Source organism: Aedes albopictus, unplaced genomic scaffold (genome assembly GCF_035046485.1).
Source record: "Aedes albopictus strain Foshan unplaced genomic scaffold, AalbF5 HiC_scaffold_478, whole genome shotgun sequence".
In the NCBI taxonomy this organism is placed as follows: domain Eukaryota; kingdom Metazoa; phylum Arthropoda; class Insecta; order Diptera; family Culicidae; genus Aedes; species Aedes albopictus.
In genome coordinates this window covers 4,612-25,000 of record NW_026917285.1, presented here as the reverse complement: position 1 = coordinate 25,000, position 20,389 = coordinate 4,612, and the positions used below count along the sequence as shown (strand labels likewise).

The following is a 20,389-nucleotide window of genomic DNA, read 5'->3' as shown; positions in this document are numbered from 1 at the left end:
CTCCGGGCTGGCCAAAACTGAAGCTTCTACCGTGCGAGCACCATATATAGACAGCTCCATATTCTGAACAGTCGGCTAACGCAAAATAGATTTTCCTTTTATGAAGCATACATATATTGAATCGAGAGTTGAGGTGTTAATTTTATTAAGCCCCTCTATTATCCAATCGTTACAAAACATATCGTTTTTGACTGAACTGCGAACGTAGAGAATGTGTTTGTACATAGTAAGTAACACTATGTGTTCAGAATTAGGACCACGGCTTCTTATGGTGTCTATAATTAGGAACACGTCGTCCACAAACATAAATATGTCTAGATCAGAGACTGGAAGTTATTATGAGATTTAATTTATTTTATACATTTAGCTAGACAACAAACACATTTGATGGTAATGTGAAGCATTATCTCTAGCAACAAGAACTTCCATTTATTTTATTGTTTGTTGTGAGATTCCCTTAACCGTTCAGAATATGGGTACAGCACGGTACTCTATCTGGAAAAATCTCTGTATGAATTCTTTAACTATTTCTTGAAGAATCCCTGGAAGAGTATTTCAAGGAATCCCTACAGAAATTCGCCTGAAAGAGAAGCAATTCCCTCCCTGGAAGAATTTTGGTTTGAACCTCTCTGGAGGGATCCCTGAAGGGTTTTCGTGAGGAATCCCTATAAAAAAATGCAGAAATTTACGATGGAATCACTGGGAGGATTCCCGAAGAAATCCCTAGTGGAATTCCCAAAGGGATCCCTAAAGGAATTCTCAATGAACCCTGGAGGAGGAATTTCCTGAGCAATATTTTGAGGAATTCCTGGAGAAATCTTTTGAAAAAATTCGGGAGAAATTCCTGAAGACATTATGAATACGTGGATAAATTCCAGAAGGAATTACTGGAGAAATGCTTGAATAAATTTCTGAAGAAATTCCAGAAGGAATCGCTGGAACAAGAAATCCTGTGGGAATTCTCTATAAGAATTTCCGTGAGGAATTCCCATTGAAATAGCTAGAGAAATTGTCAGAGGAATCCTTTGAGTGAATCAGATAAGTCCCTACTAACCTACACAACGTAGTGGTGAAATTCAAAATCCGGCAGTAACCACGTAAACTAGCGCCGCGTGGTGGCGTTCGGAACTGGAAGTACTCGTAGTCCTGAACAATTCTGCCGAAGATCGGTGTAGCACGCAACTCCATTTTCCAACATTCCAAATTGCACTCCTTAATGTGGTTCAGCATCAAACTAGCAAATCTGAAGTTTTAACCCTAGACGTTCGTTTTTTAGGTCGCCATTAATCCAAAATTCTAGTTTTATTATTGTTTGAACAAAACCAATCGTATACAAAGTGAACATCGGAGTTGAAGAAGAATACCGTAGAAATACGATAAAAACGATAATAAATCCCACTCACCTCTTCTCTAGTTAAAATATCGTCCGGATCGTCGCTGATTTCACTGAGATTATCTTCATCCATAGGTTCAGCGGGTGGGAGAGCAGCTTGCTCACCTGCTGGTTTGTCAGTAACAGCCGCTGTAGTAGCACTGACAGCAGCAACGGATCCTGGCTCGGCTGCTTCAGCAGTAATTGATGCATCTGTCGTCGGTGCGACACCCTCGTTTGGTGGCCGTACGGAAGCTGCCCCATCAATAGGGGTTTCTCCACTTGTGGATGGAACCGTTACAGTTCCAGGAACCATCTGGTTCGATGTATCCTCGCTTGGCATAGAAGCGCTGGGATTTGGTTTCGCTACCGGAGGAATCGGCTGAATTAGGGGTGGAAGGTCATCTTCAGGTGGAGCTGTGATTTGCCGGGCATTGCTGTTATCAGGACCCGGTGCGACTTGTTGAGCCGGTCCTGGTTGAATCGGCGGCCCTGGATGAGCCGGTCCCAACTGAGGGGGTCCCAGCTGAGGCGGTCCCTGCTGAATCGGTCCCGGTTGATTCATTAGATTGATTGGGCCTGGTCCTGGAGGAATCAATGGTTGAATCCCTTGAGGGCCTTGGGAAGGTTGTTGCTGCTGTTGTTGTTGATGATGTAGTGGTGGCGGATGTTGGTGCGAATGTTGATGTTGAGCCACGAGATTTTGCTGTGTGCGGTTGATACTGTACTTGTTCTGGTTTCCAAAACGACCTGGACCCATTCCTACGTGCCCTTTGCGGCCGTGACCGTGGAACATCGGCTGATGGCCTTGGTGCTGCCGTCGAAACATAGAATTGTCATTTCCTACTCTTTCGCCAAGCCTTCCCGCCAGCTTGTGACGAGGACTGAAATCCATGTCTTCCTTAGGTGGTTTTCCGTGCCAGTTTGATCCTTGATTTGGCTCCGGATGATTATGTTGCCAACGGCGGCCACCGCCGTGATTGTGAGAATGCGCTGGCGGACCAACTGCTGGGTGATCATCATGTTCCCATGCACGGTCCTTGAACTTCCAGTCTCCACGATCTTTTTCATTTACCCATCCGTCGGCTTCCTTCCAGCGAGATCCTTCCTCCCAGTTCCTGGATGGGCCCTGGTAATTATCCGGCTCGTGATTGTGGCTGTGCGGCGGAGGACCGTGATCTCGGTTCCAGTCTCGGCCGTGGTCGTCACGTCGGTCATACCCACCCCGTTGCGGTGGGCCACGTTCCGGTTCACGATCACGTTCTCTGTCTCGTTCTCTTTCCCACTCCCGGTCAAGTTCTCGTCGAGGCGGAGGGTCGTCCGGGTATTCGTTGCGACCGTAGTCATGGCCACCTCTACCACCTCCTTCTCCACCGCCACGACCACCTCTGTCTCGCTCGTAAGCAGGGGCAGGACGAGGCTCAGGCTCTCTGTAGTCGCGGGTTTCTCGTGGTGCAGGCGGTGCGGCATGACGATCATAAGGACTATCGCGGCTTCGGGCACCACGGACAATGGGAGTAACATATTCTCTATCTCTGGAACGACTGCGCCGGTCATGATGATCGACAAATCCTGCAAGAAAATAAATATTCTAGAAGCGGTTTTCTACCCCGATGGTCAGTTGCCCGAAAGACCCTTGACCACGAAAAGGTTAGATACACATAACAGTTCGTAACACAAGGTTTTAAGGGAAATGAGTCACTCGGAAAAAAAGTAGGTATCATTCGAAAAATTGGCGTTCAAGGGGGAAACGAGCTATCAAACTTACCTCTATCCGCAGGTCCACGATCAAATGACCGCTCCCGGGGAATGCGATCGCGGCTGCGTGGTGAGTTTGGGGTCCGACTACGATCGTGATCAAGCTTACCACCTCCAGGTGACCGAGCTGCGGCTAAAGCTCGAGCGCGTTCTGCTGGACGAGGCAACAACCGTTCGACCGGTCGATGACGATCGGGCTTTTCCAAGCCTCCATCTATGGGTGGTTGAACTTCCCGCTCGCGACGAGGGGCGACGCGATCCTTTGCGGCAGCCAGCCGTTCACGCTCCCGTTGGCGTTCCTGACAGCGAGCTAGCGCCTCTTCACGTTCCTTGTTTCTGGCCAGTTCCCGTTCTTGTCTTTCGCGGCGTTCGCGATCTTTTAGGGTTTCATGTCTGCGACGATCGTCCATTCGTTCAGGGGATCGCTCCGGGCGTCTCACTACGGCTACTGGCGGTTCGCGATATCGCGATCCCTCGGGAGACTTCTTTTTCTCCCTTCCGCGAACGGTCACCGTTACGGCCGTTGGGGACATTCGCGATCGCGGCGAACGAGACCTGATATGCGCCCTGGGTGATCGACTTTTGACATGCTCGCGTTCACGCTCTCGCTCTCGAAGGCGCAAACGTTCTTTTTCTCTTTCTCGTTCTTTTTCCCGCAGAGCCATTTCACGTTCCTTTTCACGGACACGTTCCCGGGCATCCACCACTACGGCATGCTTATCTTTCTTCAAGGCTACCACCTTTTTGACGGTATATTTCGTGGGCGTCTTTCCACTAGGGGATACTTCACGGGCAACTTTCCGGATGTGACTTGTGGTTCCTCCAGGACTCGTGACTTTCTTAACACGAATCTTGGTCAGGTGCCCACCGATTTTCTTGGTCACAATTCGTTTGGTTCCATCAGCAGAGAGCTTTTTAGGGTGCTTTTTGACAATCTTCTTCGCACCGCCACCATCCGAGCTGGAACTTGAATCGCGTCTTTGGCGGACAGTCCGTTTCTTGACCCGTCTCGAATCTCGGCTGGAACTGCTAGAGCTGGAACTTGAATCCGAATCGGATGAATCCGACCCGCTGCTACTAGAACTGTCCGAACTGGAGGATGACCTACGGGGGGCCGGTACCTTTCGGATCTTCTTCACCACCAGAGTCTCCTTGCCGGATTTCTGCTTCATCATCGACGAGGACGAAGAATGGTGGTGATGATGGTGATGACTGCTTCCACCGCCACTAGCGTCCATCTCCAGTTTCAGCTCGTGCTGTAGTTCTTTACGTTTGCGCTCTAGAATGTCCTGATCAGCATTCTCTAGACTGGATTGATCCCAGCCTCCTCCTCCTCCGCCACCGCCGCCGCCTCGCGATGGTTCGGAACTGCTACCGCCGGCACTGGGACCCGCACGTTCAATGACTGCGGAACTGCTGTGCCCACCACTACCGCCCCCTCCGCTAGACTTGGCTTCGCTTCTGCTGCTGGAAACGGGAGGTACGATGCTCGCTGGACCGGTGGCTCCGATAGTTTCTCCCCGGCTGACTATGACCTTGCCAAGTTTGGCGGCAAGTTGTGCCTCGATGAGTCGGGCGTGTGCCGAGACGCTCTCCGGCACGATCACAAGTTTGGGAGGTGGAACCAGTTCCGGTTCGTCGCAGCCGACAATGCGTTTGACTATCTCTTCCTTGTTGACAGTCTGTGGAAAAAGGAAGAGAAATGTGAAATATTAGATTTTTATGTTAGGTTCAGGGCTGTTACAAAAGTGTCGATTTGAAAACCGCAAAATCCGCGCCAAGCCATTTGAAATCCGCGCCGAGGTCATCAAATCCGCGCAAGTAGAAAACATATGGCTTTGATGACTCAAACTTCAGGTAGTAGGTCGGCTCCAGAGGCACGTTCTCCTCCATTTGGGAAATTTGTGCCTCAAACTTATTAAAAGCCAAAATTTTCAAGAGAAAACCAATTGATGAATTAGTAAAATGATTTTAAATTACTAATCCATGACTTCGTATAACCACTTCTACTCAAAGTTTAAACATGTTGCAAACAGGCTTGTTTTTTAAGGTGAAACGGGACGCCGTGTTATTTTTCCTATCTTGCCTCTCTTTCTAACAATTTGCCTCGCGATTTTGAAGATGGTAATCTCGAGTTCTATCGCACTGAAGATGCTGAAAAACAATCAGTATATGCACTGCAAGTGAGCATACACAGTGATAGTTTTTTGTTGCAAAATATGAAGTAGAATCTGAGATTACCATCTTAGTAGCAACAGAGCAATGGCGGATATTTCCCCGATCGTCCCGTCCGCCCTTAAATTGCAATAATAAGTTTTGGATCAATGATTCTTCGATTGCTCATCAGATTGCTTATCAATCAGTGCCTACTATTTTACGAGAAAAAGGCAGCAGTTTGACGAAACTATTGAAATAATTTATAATCAACTTTATAGCACTGTTTGCAGTTCAGAAGGAATTTCTCAGCCTATCTTGATGCATGGGAAATTCCTTGCCTGAATCGCTCAAGAAATCGGGTTTTCTTCGATCGCAGTGAGTACGCAGTAGCGAAGAAATGACAGTTCAAATGGGAGTCACCGTAGAAAGTTTCTGCCAGGAGTCACTCAAGAAGTTTCTAGAGCGATTCCTTTCGAACTCGAAACTGCGCTTATGGTAGAAATCATGAAATCCCAAAAGATCATTTGAGAATTTTCAGGAACTTTTTGAGAAATTCAAGGAAATCTTTTTGCAGAAACAAATGGAGTAATATTAGTGAAATTTTTGGTTGAATCACCACTGTTCCGACTACCGTCGGAAGTTGAACCACTACCGCTACCACAATTTGCTAAAGTAAAACCCAAACTCGAGCCAGCGCACCAACGACGGCGGAGTCCCGTTTTACCACCACTACACCTCAAGCCACCGCATCAGCGGCGGAGACAATCAGTCTCTACCGAAGCGTCGAACCGATCGGCCGCGCGCGCACCCGACAGCAGCAGAAGTGCAAAAGAAGAATTTGTAATAGAGAGAAAGAAGAGTAAAATAAATGTAGTGCTAAGAATGTAGTCGTCAGTGTCCTGATCACCTTTTTCCACCGAAGAATTGGCCCTTGCCAAGTTCCCTCCCGTGAAGCGATTCTTCCCCTGTTGGCCCTTGCCAAACCAGGTTGTGTCCGCCATTTTTCGACCTCCGATTCCCAGAGGATTGGCCCTTGCCAGTCCTTGCTCCTCTCGCGAGTGTTTCCCCCAAAAACTAAAGTGATACAGTCCGCTGCAGTTCGATTCACCCTGCTGGGCTCGAACAACCACTAAATTTTATTCCTTAGGACGATATTTATAAAATGTTCTGAACATTAAGCAAGAGATACTTGAAAAAGTATAAATTCATTGGATCATTTATGTATAATAAGAGTTTCTGGTCACACCACACCCTTGGAAATTAGGATTGGATGGATATTTCAGCAAAATGTTCTTGTTCTAAGGATTTCGAAAGCTTCAACATTTTTGTTCAAGTATTTTGCAAAAAAAAATCTACCAAGAAACCCTTTAACAACTGTGCCCCTCACAAAGGATGCTCTGATCGGAAATCATAGTATTAGCAAAACAAATTGTTTCGCAAGTAGTAATAACTGATTCAGGAATTTCGTCAATTCCGTCATTCTTAAACTCTCTCTCTCTCTCTCTCTCTCTCTCTCTCTCTCTCTCTCTCTCTCTCTCTCTCTCTCTCTCTCTCTCTCTCTCTCTCTCTCTCTCTTCTTGACGTAACGTCCTCATTGGGACAAAGCCTGCTTCTCAGCTTAGTGTTCTATGAGCACTTCCACAGTTATTAACTGAGAGCTTCCTCTGCCAATGACCATTTTGCATGCGTATATCGTGTGGCAGGCACGAAGATACTCTATGCCCAAGAAAGTCAAGGAAATTTCCTTAACGAAAAGATCCTGGACCGACTGGGAATCAAACCCGTCACCCTCAGCATGGTCATGCTGAATACCCGTGCGTTTACCGCCTCGGCTATATGGGCCCTCCATCCATAATTAATCAAGAAATTGTTGGATAATTTAAAAAAATCGTTAGAAATTTCTAATGAATAATATTATATCCAGAGTTTTTAAAGTTTATTCCATGGAATTATCTTAGAAATCATAAAAAGCTCCAGGACGTTTTACCTGTATCCTTTTTATTTTGATCACCAAGAAACAACTATTTCAGAAATCTTGCCATTCTATCCAAAATTTTAGCCAAATGAAATGAATCGGGGATAAGACAGAAATAGCTTCAATAGAAATTCAGAAGAAGATCTTCTCAGTTTAACCTTCCAGGACGCGCGCCATCAAGCAACCGAAACTGCACCGCACTCGCGCTGTATACGAAAAGCGAGGTTTTTTGATAGTGTTGTACTTTTTACAACAGCGCGCGCGCTGAAGAATTAACAAATGCATAGATATAGTGCAGTGTAAGTTTAGCCCTCCAAGCTAGGGACTATTAACATTGATTTTAATTAAGCACAACATTACATAACACTAATTTAAAAACGTTCTTTTTCTGGTTTTGTTGAGCTATTTGTCTAAATGTTTGATGTAAGTGCATTTGAAAACCATTTCCGCAAAATCCGCGCCGAAATTAGCAAAAACGCGCGAAATCCGCGCGAAACGCAAAAACCGCGAAAAACGCAAAATCCGCGCCATCTGTAACAGCCCTGTAGGTTTCTATATGTACTTTGAGTAGAATCCACGAGTCGAAATCTCTCTACCACTACCTAGACTGCCCTTCTAAGCATATCTGTCCCATGTTGTTTTGCATTCTTACCGTGTTTTTCTTAGTAACAAAGCCATTTGAAGTTAATTTGATAGCTTTTCCATTTTGCATCACAAATGAATATTCCATGATAACGTTAAGCATCTTTCAGACATAGATTTTAAGATAGAACTTAAGTTGAGTCGCCGGGAAAACAAAAGCGTAGCGGAACCGGGTCGTCATCGGCGACCAGTGGATGGCAGCCTATCGGCAGCATTTGGAGCCACCGGCCATACAAGAAACGATTTCGGACCATCCGAACCACGCCTAAATTGTTCAGATGATTAAGTATTAGAGTGGGTCATCGTTTATATGGAAAAATGAAAAATTCAATAGTATCCCATCAGATCAAAGCTTTTTTGATCCCATTTCAGGACCCAAATAAGTGTGCAAAATCTGGGCACGATCGGTTATGTCTACGTTTTGCGCATCGCGTTTGAAGTTTGTATGGGGATTCTATAACATTCCCCAGAAAACCATTCCCCAGAAAACCAATCCCCAGAATTCCATTCCCCAGAATGTACCATTTCCCGAGAATTCCATTCCCCAGAAAGAAAATAAAACTATTGTTTTATTTCTGAATGGTTTATCTTCTTCTTCTTTATGGTTCTACGTCCGCACTGGGACTTGGCCTGCCTCTCTTCAACTTAGTGTTCTTTGAGCACTTCCACAGTTATTAATTGAAGGGCTTTCTTTGCCTGCCATTGCATGAATTTGTATATTGTGAGGCAAGTACAATGATACTCTATGCCCAGGGAGTCGAGAAAATTTTCCCGACCGGAACGGGAATCGAACCCGCCGTCTCTGGATTGGCGATCCATAGCCTTAACCACTAGGCTAACTGGAGACCCTGAATGGTTTATATTAATAGCTAAAAATCAAATATTTATTCGTAAGAAATCACCGAAAGAAACATCCTGCCAAAAATTCTTAAAAACTTTGGAAATAAGCATGATTTGCCTTTACAATTTAGGTTATTGGTATAATTATTGGTGTCGCAACTGCTTACTTTTTCAACATACATTTTTCCTTCTTTTCTGCATAGGTTGTTCTTTCGAACTGCACTTTTCAGTAAATTATCGGCATCAAAATTTCTTACATTTTCTACGTAGTTTTTCCTTCTTTTCTGCATACGCTGTTCTTTCGAGTTACACTATTCAGGTAATTATCGGCACCACAAGCACAGGTATTTAGAAATTTGAAAAAAATATTAAATAAATATTTTAGTAATTTTAACACCGGTGGAGGCTGTAATGCCCATAATTTCCCGAAAAGTGCAATTCGAAAGAACAGCCTAAGGGAGAATCTATGTTAAAAAAGTATGTACGCAGTTGCGATGCCGATAATTTCCTGAAAAGTGCAACTCGAAAGAACAGCCTATGCAAAAGAAGGGAAAATTGTTGATGAACATATAAGCAGTTGTAATGCCAACAATTCTTATAACGACTCAAACATTTTTTTAACGAAGAAGGAAACGTAACACTCTAATAATTGCCATCGTACATCGATTTAACGGTTTATTTGAGGGTTGACCAACTGCCAATCCGCGGCGCTCGCATCGTTTTTGTTCGAGTTTGACACTACTGCCACCTAGTTGATGGTTGGCCAAATTCAGTCCTTTTAGAATTAAGCGAATCTGTTTCCGAGACTAAAATTTGAATCGAAAAATGTTCGAAGTGTTACGTCTGTTTGTCTGTGGTGACATTGTTTTCCTTTCGGCATTCAAAAACCTAACACTGTTCCTTTTTTTAAACAAGCTTTTTTTAGAATTTAGGCAATTGGTACAATTATAGGAATTATAACTGCTTTCTTTTTCAACATAGATGTTTCCTTCTTTGCTGCATAGGCTGTTCTTTCGAATTGCACTTTTCAGGAAATTATCGGCATCACAACTGCTTACTTTTTCAACATAGATTTTCCCTTCTTTTCTACATAGGCTGTTCTTTCGAGTTGCAATGTTTAGGTAATTATCGGCACCACAAGCACAGGTGTTTAGAAATTTGAAAAAAATATATAATAAATATAACATCAATTTAACACCGGTGGTTATAATAATGCCCATAATTTCCTGAAAAGTGCAATTTGAAAGAACAGCCTATGTAGAAAAGAAGGGAGAATCTATGTTAAAAATGTAAGCATTTACCGTGACCGCGCCTAATTCCAATCAGCTCCTAATTCCGTTCACACGAATCAAAACACCGAGTATTGGCCGAAATTGTCGCAAATCTTAAGCAAATTGATTTTTGTAATTTTCAATAAGTATGTCCACGCCAGAATATAATCAAAAAGTTAAAGGGTTTCTTGTGTATTGATGTGAAAATACATTAAATGCCATTAATTATCCAATCGGCCGCCATTCTACTTTTTTTTCTTTTGCGGACCTGTGAATTGCATCAATTTATACATTTAATGCATTTTCATTGAAATATTAACAAAATCAATCAAAATAGCACCAAAGCAGAACAATAAAGGACATATTTTTATAAATTTAACATCAAATCAACATTTCGAAGAAGACTCCTGATGATAGAAATGAAAAAGGCACATGACCGGAATTAGGATACTACTGGTTGTACTTGCTCCTAATTCCAATCACCATATAAATCCAAAGGAAACTATGAAAAATCTGCAGTACAATCGAAACAACCAACTCCAGCATTACTCTATAAGGCTCCCTGACGATTGATGTTTGGTTCATATCATTTATTGGTAAATTGTGGAGTCGTAGGTTTAAAATTTATAGATGACGTCAAACCCGACATAAACCTATCATTGACCTGTTTTTATTTTGGTCTCCAAGCCCAACATAGACCCAACAGTTATGCGATGTGGGCCCAACATTGGTCCAACATTCGATAAAATTTGACCCGACTTTAACGCGACATTCGACACTGTTTCAGTCTGGTGGAATTTTGTAGTTTTCCCAGAAAGCTCTCAAAAACGCAACAACATTAAAATAATCCAATGTTATTATGTACTTCAAATTATTATAGAACTAACATGTTTTGATAAGTAAATAAATGTATTTCGACATATAAAATATAAATATAACTATAACAACCTATGATAAATGATTATTTTGTCACCTTAATAATTACTTGGAGTGACCGGAATTAGGAACACAAGTGAACGGAATTAGGATCATACTGATTGGAATAAGGAACAACAATTTGTTTTAAATAGCGGCCATTTTCAAAATAAGTGGAGTGCTTGCAACCTTGATTATATTTTTTTAGCAGTATAGAGACATAATGAAACAGCGTTGCACAATTACAGTCACTAAATGCAGAACATGTATTTTCTACAGCTATTAGACTTAGTTCATCGCCTTAAGTGAACGGAATTAGGTACAGTCACGGTATAATTCCAAAAAAATACTAATTGCCTTAATTCTAAGAAAAAAAAATGTTTTAAAAGAAGGAACATTGTTGGGTTTTTGAAAGCCAAAAGGAAAACAATGATACCTTTTTCCTTCTTCATTAAAAATATTTAGAATTGCTGGCATTAAAACTGCTTATACCTATGATCACTTTTTCTATTCCATAGTATTGGAATAATGATAAAAGCCCTTCTCATACCGCATGAATGAAGGGCCTTTGAAGCGAATAATTAGGAACATCCATTGGGATGGATTCCTCCAACCATTTGCGTAGAAAAACGTGGTCAGTTGAGTCTTTCCGAGTTACTCAAAGTTTTCGACAGAAAAATCTTTTTAATATAAACCGACCATAAACTGGTCCATTAGCATCTTGTACACTGAACAACATCAAAAGAAAATGCGTTTTCTCTGTAAATTTTGCACATCACTTTTAAAACTTTATTCATCGTGAAACAAGTGCTGCGCAATTTTCACAAATCTGTCAAAAACAAAACATTTTATAGCAACGCAACTGGAATGGACAGTTTGTGAACTTTCAAGATAGGTTTAAAGATCAACATGCAACTGTGTACAATGGTAATTAAACGTTTGAACCATTGTAGAATATTTTTATGGATATATCGTATAAGAAATAGATGTTTGCGCGTAATAACACTATTATGTTAAAATCCTTGCCTATAACATATCATTATGATCAACATTGTACTGTTTGTGTATCGAATTAAACTTTTTAGACGAGTATATTAAGCTTTTCTGGAGAATGGTACATTCTGGGGAATGGATTTCTGGGGAATGGTGCATTCTGGGTAATGGATTTCTGGGGAATGGATTTCTGGGAAATGGTACATTCTGGGAAATGGTTTTCTGGGGAATAGAATTCTGGGGATTGGTATTCTGGGGAATGGTTTTCTGGGGAATGTTATAGAATCTTGTATGGGGTATTACATGGGAAAACACACTTTTTTGCATTTCTCTTATAACAAACTCAATTTTTTTTCTAAAAACATGTAGCTTAGCTTAGCTTAGCTTAGACTGACTGCACATATCTATGGTTGCTACTCCGTGATTGACCCGAACCAATGACAGTTGCACAATGAATCAACTGAATAATTGACTGGGAGTGGTCAACATTCTCACTGTGCACGCTTCAGTGGCTCTCTTTAACGGTACAATAACGGCGCCGGCCACGTCCTTGCAGTCAGGTTGGGAGAGGGAAGGAATGTTAGTTGCAACCTTTGTTGTGAAAGACCGCGTTTACCGCTGCGACTCCACCAAAAGCTGCAGGATGGAATGCTTATTAGTCAGGAAGGTATCGTTGGGTCTGGATTCACTTTGATAAGTAATATGACCTTTTGACGTTGAATCATGACACGCAGACTGCGACGCTATTGCTCGCTTCACGCGGAAAGCGAGCAATCGACCACCCGCTTTCGTTTCGGCAGTTGCTCAATATTTGCTATAAACGACGGTCATCTAGCAACTGACAACAGCTTCGTCGGGCCGCCATCAGCATGGTTGATTTTTGCGAACTAATCCAACCACCGCGCAAAACACACTCCCGACGCACGAACACATTCACCTACACGACGAAATCCATCCAGCAACTGACGACAGCTTCGACGGGCCGCCATCAGCATGCTTGACTCTGCGAGCGAGTCAAACCACCGCGCAAAACACTCTTCCGATGCACGAACACACTCACCTACACGACGAAATCCATCCAGCAACTGACGACAGCTTCGACGGGCCGCCATCAGCATGCTTGACTCTGCGAGCGAGTCAAACCACCGCGCAAAACACTCTTCCGATGCAAGACACACTCACCCACACGACGAAATCCATCCAGCAACTGACGACAGCTTCGACGGGCCGCCATCAGCATGCTTGACTCTGCGAGCGAGTCAAACCACTGCGCAAAACACTCTTCCGACGCACGAACACACTCACCTACACAACGAAATCCATCCAGCAACTGACGACAGCTTCGACGGGCCGCCATCAGCATGCATGACTTCAGAACATCCTAGGCTATCAATTTACAGTATCGGCTAAAAAGTTTCAGACAAACTTTTTCAACTTATGGCTAAAATGCAAAAAAGTATGTTTTCTCATACAAAATCCCATACAAATTTCAATTTCAGGACATTGTAGCATTGCAGGTAACGAAGTTTCTGATAAACTTGCTAGGGTCTCTGGCACTTTCTATGGACCAGAACCTTTTTGTAGAGTATCCTCAAGTGTATTATTGAACTGGGGAAAATAGACTGTAGGAGTAAATTGGCACTCTGCAGCTGGAATAAACCAGTCAAAAGATTCGTTGTTCCAAGCGTGAAAAACACGAATGCACTGATGAAACTTACCAAGCGCGAATTAAGTGTGTATGTAAAGGTTTCTTAACAGGTCACTGCCCATCTCCACACTTCCTAATGAAGCTGGAGAATATTCAATCTGGAAAATATCGGTCCTGTAGGTTCAAAACTGTATCCTCAGAGCAAGGATGGGAACACTCACTTGCAAAGAGTTACACTCACTTGCAGTTTTCTCAGCTCAGAAGCGTGCAATCAACAAATAATGTATGGACGACTTTTGCCTTGTGGTTTAGTCTAAAAGCTTTCCGAATAGAGTAGGAGTCACACACGCATACCGAAGTCGTGAGGGAGCTGCGAAGGCAACTCTCCACGAGGTGAATGTAAGTGAGTGTAATTCTTTGAAAGTGAGTGTTCCCATCCCTGCCTCAGAGCACCTACTTCATCTTTTTCGATAAAAGAATAGATATCTGGTGAAATACAAATCCTAGGAAGGATCTATTATGGATGCTATTCCGAATTCGTAATTCTTGAATATCTGTGTTAGTGTCACTGTATGTTTCAATTAGAATGATAGATAAATTGTAGGGCTGTGCATTTATCGATATTATCGATAATATCGGATCAAATTTATCGATACGATATCCGATATTGCTCAAACCGATATAAAACGATAACGATAAAGGCTAACTATTCCCGATATTTCTGATAAATTTAAATGTTAAGGTCAGACTTTGTAATAGTTTAATTTTAATTTTAATAAGTTTCGTTATTTTAGCAACATCGTTGATTCCATATATTCACTTGTAACATATGTTTTATTAAAAAGGTACACATATTCGTCATTTTTGTGTTTGTTGCCTTTTAATAAAGTTATCGGATATCGATACGATATCGATAATTTGGAATCCGATATATCGCCGATACCGATATGAGATGAATTGCGTATCGCCGATACCGATAAACCGCCACGATGCACAGCCCTAATAAATTGTATCCTAAATTGATTGATTTCACTGATAAGTGACGACCATAAACACTTTCTTAAAATATCGCTTTGAAGAGTAAGTAGAACAACAGAGAACGGTGGTAGAACGGCATAGGCAAGACTAGATGTGACCACATGACTCCCTCGAAACGCTCTCTAATAAACATCGCTGCTTTTATATCAATAAGCTGCATACAGCAACGGTTTGAATAGGCAGAGGCAAACATAAATTATTTGAAAGGAATCACACTAGGAATTCATCAGGTAAATCATTTTTCGGAAAGCAATTTTCATCTTTTATGTTAATAAGGTGATATGTATGCCGAGAAAAAAAATGTGAATTAAATCATTCCGTGAGGAGAAATTTTAAACAATATCACATTAATGCAGGTTCTTTAGCTTAACTGGGATTTTCAATATTAATAGTCAACATTCTATAAACATGTATAATCAACCTGATTCTCTGAAATGCAAGTGCATCAACATCAACACAACACATATTCTCGCTTGTTCAGATGCAACTGTAATGTATTCATCTATGTTATGTATGTACTGACTCGGGGCAATTAAAATCGCTCAAGCCGGCCATATTTCCCGAAAATCGCCTACCCCCCACACTTACCGAATCTTGCTCCTGCTGGTGTAGCTTTACGGGCCCGCTTCCGCCAGTCAGCGACGTTTGGTACTTCTTGGTGCCGAGCCGCTGGAACACGCTGGGCCGATCTTTGGGGAGAACCTTCTTATTCGGATTGAGCTCGAGTGTAATTTTACGCTTTACAGGTGTAGACATCTTATTTTCGACACCCGCCGCAGTGGATCGCACATATTTCGCACTTCTCTCGCAAGGGGATAAAGTCGAAAAAGGAAACAAAAAATGGGGTCCGTTCCGTGCCGAAATCGATACCGTGAAGCCACTCGCACAATGTTTTCACGCACTGGGATCCCGAGGGAACACTTTTGTTTAGCCTAGCACTAGAATTTTTCACCAAATTTCCCGAAAATTTCACACAACAAACTTTTCTCGGATGCCGATCGATGCCTGCCACTGTAAAATTTTCCGTTTTGACGTCTGCTGCGGATGACAAGCGCACATCCAGGGTCGTACTTCGGAGGCGAACCATCGCTTAAAATGTGTCAACAATTCGTTAAGTTTTTTACACAATAAATTCGTGCTAACCAAACTTAGGTTCATTCGAAGACAATTTGAGAAAATCGATTAAAGCCGCACTCTTAACGCTCCCGTGAAAGTACCCATTTTTCATTGCTGTATTTTAGTACTAGATTTGGAGTAATGCTCTTAATTTATGGTGAGAAAATGAATTTTCCGTTTCTTCAAGGAAATAGTATTCACATTCTCCGTATCTTCAAGGAAATCATGGAAAAAGTGTGGGTATAATTATTCCTTGGGGGCTGTCCATTAATTACGTAAGGGTTTACGGGGGGAGTGGGGGTTTGGAAAATCTTACGCGCCATACAAAAATATTTAGAGTTTCATACAAAAAATCTTACAAGGGGGCGGGGGTGGGGGTGTCGAAAAATCGGAAAAATTGCCTTACGTAATAAATGGACAGCCCCTTGTCTAATTTGATGCTGTTTGAGCAAAACATTGGAAAACTGTGCACGGTCAGAAAATTCACTCATTTTGGAGCTAAAGTGGGACAACTAAAAAATGAGTTAATTTTATTTCCAGCGATAGCGCTGGCCCATGTGCGAAAATCTCATCAGTTTAAGTTGTATAATATTCTTGCTGATGTGAAGAATACGGCTTAAATTGGTTGGATTTTTGCACTTGGACCAGCGCTATCGCTGGAAATGCAATTTACTCATTTTTTGAGCTGTTCCAGTTTAGCTCAGTTTTGTGTGAATCTTACTCATTTTAGAGTAACATTTTCTTAGCGTGTGCTGTTGAAGAGACAATAAATCGGCACCAACATTTCAAAAGGGCGTAACTGCATTTACAACCAATGTCTTCTCACAAAGCTGTGGAGCGTATCCCATCCCTCTCGAGCAATCCACTAGCACAAATAGAAAGATAAAATCCTCCTCTTTCGATTAATGGAAGTGAGTTGCGTGAGATGAATGAAATACGACCCACAGCTCTGTGAGAAGGCATTGGTTGCAAAAGCAGTTACGCCCTTTTGAAATGTTGGTGCCGAAATGAAGAAAACATCAAGACAGTTTTGCAACGTTTTACTCAAACAGCAGCAAATAAGACAAGGAATAATTATACCCACACTTTTTCCATGATTTCCTTGAAGATACGGAGAATTTGCTTTCTCATCATACAAACATTCAAATCATTGCTGATGATTTTTCAAGTCTTTTACACGAAGCGTATTAGCAGCTGTTGTTTATCCTTTGTAAACAAAATCACTAAACAAATACAGAAACGGACCTGCCACATGAAAAAAAAAATGTCTTATTGGGCTCAAACTCGTTGGGTGGTGCGAATCTCTGTGTTAACATCATCGGTGGGGGAGAGATGCACAGCAAAAAATAAATGCAACCCGCCCGATGTAACTCATTCCGATGTACTAAATAATCATTGTAATCACGATTCCTATGTACGATTACATCGTTTTGATGTAAAATCTTTTGTTCTTATGTGTACATCGTCCTATGTAATATTCATGCAACCGACGTATTGATCGGGTTGCAGCAGTTCAGATGTAATATTGCACAGTTCCCACTAAATCGAACTGCACAGTATGAAAGTGTGACGGTTGAAAAGTGTGACGATAAGTGCAACCGCGCTCTCTGACAGCATTTTGACGTCGAGAAATGTCACAAATAAGCACGTGGTGTGTGTTTCGCCTGATTCTTTCTCGATTTTGTTTTGATTCTCATCTATCTGACAACCCGCGCATTTGGCTTTCTTTCTTTTTTCTCACCCAGAGTCATGACCGGGTGGCCAGTTATACAGGTTTATGCATTTCTCTTGTAGAAAAAAATCATAAAATGTGTAATTTATAAAATTGATATCGGCAACCGTGCTGGAGCACAAAAATAGTGTGATAGATGAAGTGCATCAAAAATCCATCTTTCAAAGCAACCCGCAATATTACACAACAGTTTTTTCTGCGCAGAATTTATTTTTTGCTGTGTGTGTGGGATAGAATCTAATTTTGGGTAACGATAGTTTGGGTTAAAACGACCCAACAATTAGGTAATTTAGGTTATCCGTGTATTTTTCGTTAAATATTTACCGTTGAATAGAGCTGTGCTCGACCAGGCTGCATCGTTAAATTCCGTAACGCATTTTGACGTTTTACGACACTCATCCGTCTACGGGCTGCTCGTCGTCGGTCATCGTTCGTTTCCATTTTTGCGTTCTTGTGCGGCTTACAAACAAAAGAAAGGTGAGAAAGCATCGTCATCTTGTAAAATTGGTCGATTTTTGGCAAAATTCTGGTAGATTTTACATTAATATTCATCCCTGCGATATTTCTTCTCTCGCTAGTGTTTTCGTGTGCCTAAATTTTATACAAATCAGTCGCCGCAACAATGGAGATCGATGAGGAAGAGTTCGAGCAACCAACATCCAGCAGCAGTCGCGGAGAGCGGAAGCGATTCGAGGTGAAAAAGGTACGAAAATAATTGTAAAATTTTATTCTATGTCAAGTATTATGATAATAAAAGTAATAATCTTATTTTTGTTAATGTTTTCAGTGGAATGCTGTGGCTCTATGGGCATGGGGTAAGTTTGAATCTGCTTCATTACGATTTTCGTGGTTGACCTTGGTATTGATGTAACCTCTTTTGAAGTTTCCTGGTTTGATTAATGCCAATTTTCAGCTAATCTTAGTGAATGTTTTCCTTCATTATTAAATGTTTGATTCAATCTTGCAGACATCGTGGTAGACAATTGCGCCATTTGCCGTAATCACATCATGGATTTATGCATCGAATGCCAGGCCAATCAGGCATCCGCCACCAGCGAGGAGTGCACAGTGGCCTGGGGTGTATGTAATGTAAGTTGTTTCCTTACTTTGTCTACTGCACCGGTTAACTAACTCAATATTTCCTTCGTTTTAGCACGCATTCCATTTCCATTGCATCTCCCGTTGGTTGAAGACACGACAAGTGTGCCCACTGGACAACAGGGAATGGGAATTCCAGAAGTATGGTCACTAGACGGCTTGATATTTCCTTCGATTTGCCCAAGCAGGATATCTGTATTAGGTATACATCATTTTTAATAATTTAAATCGCCCCTGATGAACAGAACATGATTTGGGATAACTAACTCTGAAAATAAATCTCTTCATTTGCTTCAAGAATTCAGCGCAACTCAACTATGTAATTCTTGTTTGAGAAATTCCCGGAATTTTAAAGCAATTGTAATTTGAACAAATTTTGTACTTCACCAAAGTAGGTACCTATATTCTTGTTGTTAGTCAAAGCTGTAGCTATTGAAATTGGCAGTATAAATGGCTGAAATGAATTGGGATAAAACGTGTATTGATTAATTTAGGACTAATCGTGATTAAGCTTCGTAGATAGCAATAGAGATAAGTGACATTTCAACACACGAACACTAGCGCAAATTTTTCCTCACACAAAAGTGCACGCCGATTGTAAGGCTATTCAGATTGCATATGCAAATATTACACAATCGAATTGGGTAAAACGGGTAAATAATGATAAAACTAACGTCCGGGGTAAGAGTGCAAATATTTTCCTCGCAGTTTCACAACTACATCTACAAAAACCCGATTTAATCCACCTATGGTGAACAGAACCCTTCTTACACTTATTAAAATTATTGTTGTATTATTTGTATTTAACATATTTATTTTGTGTAATGGACCAAAAGTTCTAGAAAATATTGTGGATTTGGCATCTAATGGATTGGTTTCCAAAATAGCATCATGGACTGTATTTCCCGCAACGGAAATAGAACATGGACCATGGACTAAACTACCAGGAATGCCAGGCACCTCCTAGAATCTTGTATGCAATGTTTAAAAAATAGCTTACATATTCTGGAATATTGTATCTTTTGTTAACTGCCAAAAGATCTTGAATCGATTAACAATAGGATAAGAAAATCAACGAGATACACTTTGTCTAATATCTCTTAATCAGTCGATTAAATTAGCTCCGAAGTACTTGGTATTCGTGATCATGGTTTTAAAAGGACATATATATATCTACTAAACTAAGTTAATCAGTTTTGGCATTAGCTAGTTATTTTGGCTGTCCGGTTCTTGCATTTTTCCCACAATATATAAATTCAAAGCTTTCATTTAACATATTGTTAGTTTTTATTAAATTCCTGTGTATTTGTAATTTGCTATTTAATTCAATTCAATTCAATTTATTTTTCTGTAGTCAATAACACTATTTTAAAGAAAGAACTTAACATTAACAATTCAGAGATTTGGATAACCTTACAACTGAGAACAATTCAATTTCAATAATAGAGACGTATGTACAACATTTAGAAATTGCTAGCTACGAGTAGCTTTTTTAGGGAAAACGAGTTTAAGATTGAAAAAACCCTAGATTTCATGATTCTTAACGCTAATATCACAGATATCTCAGTAATCAAATGTCGAATCGAAATAAAATTTCAGGGCCTTATACAAGGATATTGTAGTTTTCATTTGGTGCTTAGAGAACCCAAATCGGATGACAGACGGCTGAGATATTTATTATGGTACCCTTGGTCAAAAATCTCTCAAAAAGTTAACCTGTATTACTCCCAAGTACTCTTTGAAAGATATCTCGGTAACCAAATGTCCAATCCTAATGAAATTGTATAGGATTCTACTAGAGTGTTGTAACTTTCATTTGGTGTCAGGATAACCG

General features: G+C 41.3%; 2 protein-coding genes across 2 annotated transcripts; one reads left to right on the top strand and one right to left on the bottom strand.

Annotated features, from left to right (window-relative positions):
• Positions 1-1,403: 1,403 nt before the first annotated feature.
• On the bottom strand, positions 1,404-15,657 carry LOC109432362 (fl(2)d-associated complex component; the record flags this gene model as incomplete). The annotated part of the gene is given in 3 exon segments (XM_062843707.1): positions 1,404-2,944; positions 3,141-4,812; positions 15,198-15,657. Coding segments are annotated over 3 exon segments (3,381 nt in total), but the record flags the coding sequence as incomplete, so codon positions are not given.
• A 2,122-nt stretch (positions 15,658-17,779) lies between these two features.
• On the top strand, positions 17,780-18,865 carry LOC109432379 (RING-box protein 1A). The gene is made up of 5 exons (XM_029852524.2): positions 17,780-17,934; positions 18,036-18,160; positions 18,245-18,272; positions 18,425-18,546; positions 18,611-18,865. Exons 2-5 carry the CDS (start codon positions 18,080-18,082, stop codon positions 18,707-18,709), a joined length of 330 nt encoding a protein of 109 aa, XP_029708384.1. The 5' UTR covers positions 17,780-17,934; positions 18,036-18,079; the 3' UTR covers positions 18,710-18,865.
• The last annotated feature ends 1,524 nt before the right edge of the window (positions 18,866-20,389 follow it).